The 12,213-nt window shown below is 40.4% G+C and overlaps 1 protein-coding gene across 6 annotated transcripts in view; it reads left to right on the forward strand.

The window, feature by feature from the left end:
* The window catches only part of CACNA2D1 (calcium voltage-gated channel auxiliary subunit alpha2delta 1), a 365,199-nt gene that overhangs the window by 201,470 nt on the left and 151,516 nt on the right, over positions 1-12,213 (forward strand). For all 6 annotated transcript variants that reach the window (XM_053407355.1, XM_053407356.1, XM_053407358.1 and 3 more), the window contains one exon: positions 10,397-10,526. In XM_053407355.1, coding sequence (XP_053263330.1) covers positions 10,397-10,526 — 130 coding nt within the window. The remainder of the gene's footprint in view (positions 1-10,396; positions 10,527-12,213) is intronic.

A 12,213-nucleotide genomic window follows, 5' to 3' on the forward strand; every position in this document is an offset into this window, starting at 1 on the left:
GCTAACTAGCTCTGTGAAGGCCATAAATCCTGTGGGGCATAAGCTACACAGCCTGCCTTATATTTAAATAACAATATCCAGGCCCACCAGTGCCGGATTAATAGTGAGTGTACAGATTTTGTATGCGCATGGCCTCATTATTTTGTGCTTTATCTCTAGGTGGCCATTTTTAAAGGCTTTCCTTAATGTTCATCTGTCTCAACAGGAGAAAGACTCAAACCTACTGTTTTTGTTATTTGTTGTTGTCCTTCTAAAAAAATCTACTGCAGGCTGCATCATTCTAGATTGTGATGTAGAAATTATAGAACCGTGTTGTGTCAGGATTTTTTTTTTTTTTGGGTGGGTGTCTCATACTGTCCTATAACAAGTGCATTATTTAGACTCCTGCTTCACGTTGATGTCATTCTCAATTGCTTTACCCACTGTGCTGCTTGTTATGTGATAGGTTAGGGCAGTGATAGCCTGAACATTCAGGAACATACTATTGAATTCCTAATATAGCTTTATCACCCTTTTTGTGCCTGCCTTATGCAGCTGGCAAAGAGTGGGGAGTGATCCCACATGGTCCCCTTATTTCTACTTATTCCTTTCTGTGAAAGGTGCAATATCCTGAAAGGCTTGGGGCAGATTTTTAAAATACCTGTGGCTTGCCTGATTTACTTCCAGGGGGCCATGTCATGTTCACTGTCTACCTTGTTGCTCCTTTTTGTTTACCATTTAGCTTAACTTCACCCCCCTCCCTACCCACCCCCCTCCACACACACCCTGAACAGCTATTGTCGGCTGAGAGCTTCCAGCATCCCATTTGCTCTTATTCATTAAAGCTTAATTGGGAACAGTCAACCACATCTCCTGGCAAGGGCTACATCCCCTAATTGACACAAGTGATTTATTAGAAAAGAGAATTCCCTTCAGAAAGCCCCTGCGCTGGAAAGCAGCCGTGACTGATAGAGCAGTGCTGTTTGCGCAGATGTTAATCGTTTGCTAATAGTAAGAGTGATGGCCGTATTGCTCCTTGTTTTTTCTTTTTACTGCAGCACAACGTCTGTGTCTTTGCATGTGGGAAAGCAAATCAGAGAGCTAACAATGTGCCAAACATGAGCTGGCACCTATCATTTTAGAAGCGCCACTATCAAGGCCTGACCCCAGCAACATGGCTCATCAAATTGTCCACTTAGTATCTCACACGTCAGGGAGAGCACATCGGGCCACATCAGGAACTCTAACACCCCTGGTTATTCTGAGAGTTTTTGAAAATAGTATCCATAGCTTAAAAGGCACTTTGGGGCAATTTAAACCTGAATATATTGTAGGCTTTCCCTTTATCCTTTAAAAACCCTTTTCTCTCTCATCATTGAAGCCTGAAATGAGTTCTTTGCATCCTGCCTACCACTATCATCACCACTGAGGGATGAAATGGGCAGTGGCAACATGACTCATTTTAGTTTCAAAGTGTTAGAAAGAGAACTTCCATGTCAGATGACCATCAGATGAACTAGTATGTATCTTTAAGAGTTGGTGCCTGAGTTTACTTTTCATCATCTCCTCTCCTCATCCCCTTTTCCTTTTGTGTCATTTCGTTTAGACTGTAAGCCTGCAAGCAGGATTTTTTTATTGGTTGTCCATGAGCTGTTCTGTGAGAGTTTTCTGCTGAAGAACAAGGTGTCAACACTTTAAATAAATACGAAGGTCCCTGCAGGCTCAGACCATGGATGAGTGTAGACCAACATCCTGTTTGCAAAAGTCACCTGTCAGATGTTTCCAGAAGTTCCAGAATTGGTTCATGAAATCTTAAACTAGTTATGCAATCAGAAAATCCAGCACCTTAAAAGAATGAGAAAGTATTTATTTGTTTATTAAATTTATATACCACCCATTCAACAAAGTTCTCTCGACAATTTAAATAAAATAAAAAATACAATTTACAGTAAAACTCTTCAAGCAAAACAAAAAACAACAACCCCAGAAAGCAGAAATCTCAGCAACTAAAAATGGCATAAAGCACCAAGTTCTCACTGAGTGCAAATCCTGAAACATCCATAGATTGTAAATGAAAGGTCTTGGAGAACAGGAAGAGCTTCAGCAAATGGCCATAAAGAAGGTGCCAGGTGAGCCTCTCTCAGGAGTGCATTATAGGGACACCACCACTGAAAAGACCCTCTCACTTCATTTGGTAGAGAAACCTGGAGTGCAATTGAAGGACTGATGTTTTCCTTGGTCAGTGTGCCAGATCTCATAGTTTCCTTCGCTATATTAGAACAGCTGGAGTATAAATTATTATGTGTTTATACTGGAAACATAACCTGCACCAATGAGCTACCCTCCTATCTTTCAAACTACTTACTAAAACATCAGGTAGCAATATAGTGAGCTTCCTTTTTCCTGGCTGAAATTTCAGCTTGCATTTTCCCATAATGCATTTGGGATGCCGGCATGAATCAATGTCATCCCCCTCAAAGAGAAGCAGATGAACTGGCACTGAGTGAATGATTGACACTGGCCACTTGCAAAGCTAGTCTTTACAATATCATTCACTGAGAAATGAGCATCTTCCGCGCCCATCAAACATGTCACCGAGTGGCGTATACGGTCGTTCCACTTACAGTGAAGCTTGATTTCTAATCAGTGGTTGGTAAATCGGCTGTTACCGGTGAAATTATAAATGATATCAAGGTATGAAGGAGCAGGTGTTTACATCCTTAGCTGTATTTGAATTGCAATGCACGATGACAAAACCGACCATCATGTCCTAATCCCATTATTCAAATCTATGCAAGTTTTTTTTTCATTCTAACCTACCATGAATATGTATCTTTGCCCAAGAACTGTCTCTTCTTCTCCTGAGCAAAAAACAAAATAAAAAAACCTTAATTTTCAGTCTTAAGGATAACACCACTTGTATCCTACAAAGATTTAAGGGGTTTATAAATTATAATACAAAGAATCCTTCCTTGAAGGCAAGCCTGTATTAGTTTGGTCCCAGAAGCATTCCCTTTGAAGGCTGTGTTTATGCCATGCTAAAAATCAACATTCAACCCTGAAGCTAGTGATTCATCATTTTAATAGAATACATCTTCCCTTTGAGAGCACTCTCATTTATATCAAAAAAACTTGAGTGGAAGTGGCAAGAAGCAGTACACTGTAATTGTTTCTCTGGTAAATTAATTTAACTGAAATTGTGTTTCATTGTGGTGCTTTCAGTGAAAGGGGTTTTAGAAGAAATGGGCTCTTTCATTCTCTTTCTTCCCTGCACTAGAACGGAGGGTCCATGGACCCTTTGCTCAGTCCTAGGCTATGGTCCCAAACCTTTTAACTACCTGCTAGCAATGACACAGGTAACAGCACCCTTTGTACTTTCTAGTCCATCATCTTTGTAGACTGCCAGTATTTTAAACTCTGCTGCCAGAGCATTGCTCTTAGCTCATGCTAAATGCATTTCGGACAAGGGCCACATGCCATTGCTACTGCATGGCTCTTAAACTCTAGGCAAGTCCTAGCTTTGTCAGCTTTGGCAAGGTTAAGTGGCACATAACCCAATTAAGACAGAATAGCAAGACTCTCCGTCCATATGTATCAAAAGAACAAGGACATAGAAGAACAGATGCCGGCCATAGTAACAGAAGCTCCAGTCTTGAGCCCTGGGTCACGGTGAGCGTTTGGGAGCATTTTCACACACAAGGTTTACACAACCACTGAGCCTTTCTCGTGCTACCTATGTCATGAATTCTAGCTAAAATAGGTTCTACGTCAGCATTACAAACTGAAACAAATTTGCCTGCTGCATACAAAGCAAATACTGCAAGAAAACGCAGAACTAGTTCTTGGTAGCTACCTGTCGGATCTGCAATTTCAGTTCCCTGGAAATTGGCCAAGCTAGACATCTTCCAGCAAGACCCATTTATCAAAATTGGCTCCTGATAGTCATCCTGGGTAGATAGTGTGATAAGGCAATATGAGTGGAATGAGTCTGGAAGAGACACAAAAGCAGCTTAACTCCTGTAGATGTTTACTCAGAAGTAAATTCAATGACAGTCGGCAGGTAATTTGTGTAGCATTGAAGCATGAATTTACTTCTGAGATCTCTAACATATTCATTCCATTCTCTTCAGTTAGTTCTTTGGCTTTAAACCTTTCTTGCTGTACTGCTATATCTCATTATATCCTCTACTGTCATAAATAAATCTGCAGACAAAGTATCAGTCATATCTCTAGCCAATACACTAGTCTTGATTATGCATTTCTTTTACTGATGTTATTCAAGGCCACTCAGGCAGTAATTCTGTATCCACATGAAGTCCTCCCAACTCAGTAGTGAATATTAAGTAACCTGCAGTTTAAATGCAGAAATATTTTTTGCCCATGCAGCTATGAAAGGTCAGCTCTGCTATTATGCCTTCCACTTGCCCCTCTGTTATTGAGAGTTGTAATCCTGGAGTTTCTGCTAATTTTAGGATTTTGTCCATTGTTATACTTTTTCCCATGTAAAAAGGCATTTCGTTTTATGGGGACTGTTTTAATCTGAGTAGTGTCAGTTTTCGTTATTCTTTTTAAAATGCGTCTCTTTCAGCAAGTTATGCTTGCTATCTATTGTTAACTTTTCATGGACTCTTAAAAAATACAGAGCTGCCCTTTCAGCTGGAGAGTTGAACCATTCCTTTCATGCTTCGGCTCAGAGTGTGTACCCTGATAACTTGCTAGGATTGTCTTCAGCTTTAAAGTATTTCTCCCTTTTGCCATTTTACACACTCCCAACATCTTGCTTTATATCTGAGTTTTAACAGAATCAATACTTTGTGTTATTTTTGCGATCTGCAGTTTTATTAAAGTAGAAACTGACAAGTAGTCATTCAGAAGTTAATTAAGACCTGCATCTCATCTGATATCATCACTTTTATCCCACTTCATTGTCACCAGAACCCAAAGCATTGAATATTTTGATTTCTTTTTGTTTATAATGGGAAATTATGCAGGGGAGATCATAAAAGATATAACAAATCCTATCTATGACTTAATGTTTGATAAATGTTTACATATTTTGTTGGAAGCCACTCAGAAAGCCTGGGGCACTCCAGTCAGATGAATGGGGTATAATGCCATTATAATGCCAAATTAAAGTTAAATTTTCAGAGGTGCCTTTCAGTATTCTCTAGGCACCTTATAGAAAGCAATGTAGGTCATTCAAAATCAGGTGCCTCTGAAAGTTCTGAGTTTTCTTCATTCAGCACTATTACTCTGACTTTCCCCTTAAGATTTCATTACACTTCAGTTTGTGAAAGTTTACCTAGTGTAAATTCAAAAGAATCTGTATCTTGTTCCAGAATGAGTGGAATTCTGATAAGTGATCTGTCAATAGCATTTACACATGTGATGAATTTGCCCTGTTGTCTAAATAGTTAGGACTCCGCTCCATAAAATAATTAAAAGCACAGTGAGATCAGTTAAAATCTCAGCTTTTTACCATTTCCTCTGCTTCTGTAATTTAGGGCTGAGTGTGAAACCTTATAGAGATAGAACAGCACCATCCAATTACTAGAAGGAGGTTTGCAGGTTTGCAGGAACAAAATACCCAAAGTGGGGGAACCCCCTAAATAGCCTACTGGCCATGAAATAGTGACTGACTATGGGGGGGGGGATAGAAAACCTGGTTGAGGGGGATGTAATGGTGAATCACAAAACAAGGTGCAGTGAGCTGGCTGAATAGAAGTACTCCACAGCAGCAACAACTTGGTACGAACGCAATTTGTTAGGCCAGTACTATTGAAGTGGCTTCGCATATCATTTTAACAAATTAATCCAGATATATTTCTTAATGCCTCTATAATGATTTATGTGTATACAAATACTACTGTCGGGAGATGTGTATTGTTACAAAAGTTGGGTGCCATCCCCACTCTCTGCAAGATTCCAGGGGGTTCCAGGCACTCACCCAGGATCTGTGCTCCTTTGGAGAATTGAGACACGGCAAAGACTGTTGTAGCTTTAAGAAATATGACTTATTCACCTATTTACACCTTCAGTCTGCAAGGAGGGAGTCCAGATCACTTCAAGAGAGGGGCTTGTCTCCCACAGCAGTGCAGCCCTGCAGTCCTACAGGCAGCCTGCCCAAGATGGACCCCAGTTTTTTCTTCCCCTTCTTCTTCCCAGCACAGCTTGCTCTCTATTCCTGTCACTTCAAACCCACATCCTGTCACCATGGCAACCTCTGTCTGCCCAGGCTCTCAGATGGGCCCCCTTTTGTCATATTACTGCCTCTATTCCAGGTGAGACCCTGGCTTGGAAAGAATCTTAGCCTGTACTTTTCCACTGACCTCCAATCAAAATCCTTCCATTAATTAATTCGGGGGGGGGGGTATCTATCTATCTATCTATCTATCTATCTATCTATCTATCTATCATCTATCTATCTATCATCTATCTATCTATCTATCATCTATCTATCTATCTATCATCTGTCTTACAATAAGAATGAGAAAGGGAGGGGAGGGAGGGTTATTTGGCTTTGTCCTCTAATGTTTGTTATACATTTTTTAAATTTTAAAAAAGCTGTTTTTAAAGGTTTATTTAAATCAGATTGTACAAATGCCTTCCTGTATTTTCAGTGCAGATGGTTTCAAAGAAAGAAGGAAAACCAGGGCTTCATGCTTACATAGAGCTCTTTAGCCCAGGCTCATCCGTTCAATTTTGGCACAGCCCTTGCCTCCAGCGCAGACTGTTTGACTCCTGGTGAGGAGTTAGCCTGCCCATTTGCTTACAAAATCAGAACTCCTTCTGTAGGTTAGCCTTTAAGATGTACACTGACATCCTTCTGGTTAACTGAACTGAGGGTCATAGTTCTTTAAGATAATGCCCCAAAATGCGAACTGAAAAGAAATGGATGCTATCTGCTACCCAAGGCAGGGACAAATTGGTCAGGAGATTTATTTCAGAAAAGAGAGAGAGATTTTGCTGACTGTCAGTGGTAGGTAACAATGTAATTCAATAAGCGAAGGCCAAGTTTGAATAGATGGAAAATTAATCTTCGGGCCCTGTCTCCTGTGGGATTTTCCTGTGCCATTATTGATTGCTTTTCAGCTCCTACCTCAGGAGAGAAATTGGTTGGAGATAGGTTTTAATAGTATTCAGAGCTGCCTTGGATTACTTTCATTTACAATATATGAGCTTCTTTGTTTTGGGTGTGTTGCTTTTAAAAAAATGAAAAGATTTGTGGAGATATGGAAAATGTAACAAATACAGTTTAGGTTTTTGGTAAGAATAATAATTTTAGAGCCATTATTGTGTGACGGGTATATTATTGTAAGCATTCTCTTGAGGTTTCCTGAAGTCAAAATAATTATTACACCATTTGAGCAATATTTTTACTGTGTGATTTTTATTAATCACATGGTAAAGGTAGAGGCTTATTTCATTTATTGGATGAGAAATTACTTTATCAAACAATACCAAGCCAGGGTGTACTTCATTTAGTTGAGTTGTGCTTATTGTTTTCTGTTACCATTTTTATTGGTTTTATTGTTGCACAAAATAATTTGTTTGTTTGAGAAGTGGATGAAGCAAACTCCATTATATCTCACAAATATATACCATTGATTATCCTAGCTATAGTTTTAATACACTTAAATATACCTTATTTACAGGTGAAGGAAAGCAACAGGAAAACTATAGGAACTGAAGAAGTACTTGGAAATACTTTTCACTGCCTGTGTTCCAGAGTTCTGTGTGCACATGTGTGTGTGTGTGTGTGTGCGCGCGCACATGCTGATGTGCTGAAATATCATTAGTTCAGACCTTCCAAGTGTCCCTATTTTCCAGGGACAGTCCCGGATTTACAGAAGCCATTCCGGTTTCTGATTTGATCCTGGAATGTCCCTCTTTTTCTTAGGATGTCCCTATTTCATACGATAAATGTTGGAGGATATGTTAGTGTATAGTGCATAGTTGACTATACATAGTTGACATAGTTGACAATGACAAAAACCACTCCCATGTGCAGTTGAGCAGCATTGTGCCACTCTAGAAGCATACACTAAAATGATATTGGAGATGTCAGCTGTCTGAAACATTTGTCAAAAGCACAACCCAGGTTTGCATGCCAATGAAAATCTTTCTGATATTCTGCATCCTAGCAGAATATCAAATTTGTTTACATGCCGCACATTTCAGACAGTGCGATCTGGGTAGGAAGGTAAAGCCCAGCCACAGAAAGAACGGTCCCATGAATTGTTTTGTGTGTCTTATGAAAGAACAGGGGTGAATACAATGGAGATGTGGATTTATTATGACAGTGGGTTGTTTAACATAGTATTAAGTATATACATACAATGGGTGAAATGGCCCTAAAGCAGGGGTGGGGGTCCTGTGGCCCTCCAGCTGTTTTTGGACTACAAATCCCATCATGTGGCTGGGACTGATGGGAATCAGAGTCCAACAAATATCTAAATGTACCATAATTTCCCCATAGCTGCTCTAAAATGTGGTCAAGATTAGGCAAGCACATATGGTAGGCCACATGCTGAGAAATGTTCCTTAGTTGCTATTTTATAAAAGACAAAGAAGGGCATGTTACGGCTGGTAAATGGCTGCTTTCCTTCTGGATGCTACACAAAGGGAAATATAAGTTGATAGTTTTAAGTATTTCCCTTTGCATAGCTTAATGGGAGCATAGGTAGTGTTACTGTTGGTATTTATTTTTGGGAAACAAATGAGTGTACAAGGATATTTATCAAAGGGATTCTGTGTGACACATCATCTCACTTCAACAGTGGGAGTATCTCTCACAGAATCCTCTCCAGCAAACTTGCAGGAAAACTCTGTGAGCTTCAGCTCCTCTCATGTTCCTGTCTAGCAAAACATGAATTGTTGGTTTGACTGCACTTTCAATATCCTATAGGATGCACCATTACAGCAGCAGGAGGCTTTGCCTCAACCTACGCATTTATTTTAATGTCTGAAAAGAAGGCATCACAGACCCTCAAAGTGTTCCTATTTTCCAGGGATGTCCCTGACTGAGAGAAGCCGTCCCAGTTTTTGATTTATTCCCAGAAAGTCCCACTTTTCCTTAGGATGTCCCTATTTTCATTGGAGAAATGTTGGAGGGTATGGAGTTATCCGACCCCCAAGCCATCTGAAGGCAATCTTGTGTAGGGAAGGTTTTCTTTAAAAAATGTTTAATGTTTTATTATGCTTTTATATATGTTGGAAGCTGCCTAGAGTGGCCGGGGCAACTCAGTAAGATGTGTGGGGTATAAATAGTAAAATTATCACTATGGAATGGGAGGTCCCTAATTTCATCAGAGAAATGTTGGAGGGTATGGCATCATCTATCCTGAACAAAGTTCGGTGACTAAGGTGGTGGAGTCCTGAAATTGTAGAAAGCCTGTACCACTTCTCAGACACCTTTTTCAGATGTGTGTGGGGGGAGATACAATTCTTTAATGCTCTTCCACACAGGCAGTCTCACTCATTCAGTCTGCATCACTTTTCCCCATTCTGCCAGTTCTCAATTTGTAGCAGCATTGTGAGCAGAGAACAGTGATGGCTCTTCAGCCTTGTTGGTTTCTTTCTGTAGTATATGTGCAGAACAAATATTCACGGTTCTACGCATGCAACAGTATGAAGTCAGCTGGTTTGGAGTAGGGTTGCATAATTTATTTATTTATTTATTTATGTACCCCACTCTTTGGCCTCCAAAAAAGGCTCCTGGAATGTCTTACATGAAAGCAAAGCAAGGCACTCCCTACCCACAGGCTTACATTCAGATAAATAAATAAACAAATACACAACACACAAGGAAAGAGGTGCTAGGAGGGAAGAGGAAAGTAAAACTAAAAACTCAGGCACAAATTTCTAGGCAGTCGTCCCTATTATTGACCAACCGGCATAGTTCAGAGGCAGGATGTTCCTGATGGAGCTGGACCGCCAGCAAAGCAGATACAATGAGCCCTGTTTCCTGTCTCTCCCACTGAGGCAACCTGATAAAATGGCTGCCTCCCAGGGACAGTTGAGGGGAGAGGATGCATGATGGAGCTGGCCTGTCGCAGCAGTGAAGCCTGCCTCTCTGCTCTCTCAGTGCTGGAATAGACTATACCACTTTGCAGGTTCAGCTGGCAGATCACATGGCATGCTCATAGAAATCTAGTATAGGTGGCTACCTTTCAACTTGCAAGGATCTTTTTATGCAGGAAAACATTCACAAATTGTATCCCTCACCGAAGTGACACATTGAACGGGGTTAGACTAGCTGAGCCCCATGGTCCCTTCCAACCCCCCAGTTCCACAGGTCTATGATCCTAATGCTAATGAGATGCTTGTGGAGGCCAGCCCTTGGGCCCCTCCATGTATTTGTGTGAATAATGTTTGCTGTATGCTTTAATATTTCCCTCCTTTTTTCCCGTAAAAGTCTGGAAGAAACGAGAGTGAAACTGGTAGTCAGAGAATCAAACCGGTGTTTGAGGAAGATCCCATCTTTGGTCGGCAAACATCCTACCAGAATGCAGCAGTCCACATACCTACGGATATATATGAAGGCTGTAAGTAGTGCATCAATTTCCAAAGTTCTATGCGCCTCATTCATGAAGGGCATATAGCCCTAATTTGTTTATGACTTGTGTGTGAGTCTTTATTTGGGCTCTCCTTTCCCCTCACCTCATGAGCTAACCCCATCTCACGTGTCAGGGATGAAGCCAGTGTGATGTGGCTTTTAATTTGATTAGCAATGGTCCTCCTCAGGGATTCAACATCCACACTGTGCAAGAGCAGCAGTAGTGACTATGGGGTAGGAAGCAGGTGTAGATAGAGGTAGAGATAGATGTAGATAGCAGGTGTAGATAGAGGTAGAGAGGTAGATGTAGATTGCAGGTAGAGCTGGTATGTAACGTTTATTCCTGGAGAGTTTGAAAGAGTATTTTTCACAAAATGGCAGCAGTGGAAATAATGGCACTGTGGCATAGAAGAATTGCTGGTCTAATGTTAAAATGCTTCTTCTAAAGTATGTGAAAGAAGCTGCCCTGTGTATCTGAAGGTACATGGAATCTACACCTCTCCGAAGAGCAGGAGTGTGCTTTCCTGGATTCAGACACCTACCTTTCCCAGACCTGCTTTATGTTCACCCATTGTGCTACAGTTTCAGTGAGGTTTCCATGTATGAACTGAAACACATGGGCACGATCCACACTTCCTTTATTTTAGGCTTCTGGCAGATTGGACATTATGTGGACATAGGCAGGTGTCATATGGAGTGCTGGTCATGTGTTCCAGGAAGCTGTGCAAGATGCACAAGCTTACATTCCCCATTGTGGGAATGGAAGAAGGTGAGATTTAGCTTTGCTGTAATGAAGAGGACAAAATTAGAAGGGGGAGTGGCCATTCCAGGTTTAAATTTGCATTTGGTAGAGCATAAAACTCTTAATCTCAGAGCTGTGAGTTCAAGCCCCATGTTGGGAAAAAGATTCTTTCCAAGCTTCTGCTAACTAGGTGGTCCAAGGTAAGGCTTGTACCACTGTCCGAAGCAACATGTGGCCTCTTCCTGCAGCATTTTAAAAGCATGTTTACACTGTTAATGAAGAAAATAAAAGAGAGCAGCAGCATTCCCTGGGCCACCTCATAAGTAGTGCTGCTGTACCTTCATAATTCTTAAAAATATATATTTAATTTATGTTTTTCTTTGGTTTTTTATTTTATTTTCTTGAATCATCCTAAAAAATCCACCAGGGAAGAGGATGAATGGTAATGTATCCCCATGTGGGAAAAGGAACAGGATGCAGTTGGACAAATGTGCCCATCCCTACTTATAGGGATGGAACATGGAAATTTTGGGATAAATTTAGGAAAACGTTCTTTGCAGCCTAGTCAACTGTAGCTTCAGTTCATTCTGATCTGAGTTAAATAAAGAAGGGCAGATACGATATTTTAATCAATGGGTCCTGTGGTCTAACACTATATAAAGATTGGGTGATAAAAGAGCAACAATAAGTAGGCTTTCATCATGCTCAGCAGCACATTGGAGAAATAAATCCACCACTACTTACAAATTAGACATTTTTTAATTAGGAATGATCCAATAAGATTATACAATTTGAATGTATCTTAATTAATAACCTAAAGAAAGCATTGCTGATGCATATACGGTAAATAAAAACAGGTCAGCTTATTTATTTACTTAGATAATTTATATCCCACACCTCCAACATAAGATTTATGTTCCCATGAAGGCTAACA

This window comes from Podarcis raffonei, chromosome 10 (genome assembly GCF_027172205.1).
Source record: "Podarcis raffonei isolate rPodRaf1 chromosome 10, rPodRaf1.pri, whole genome shotgun sequence".
NCBI classification, from domain to species: Eukaryota; Metazoa; Chordata; class Lepidosauria; order Squamata; family Lacertidae; genus Podarcis; species Podarcis raffonei.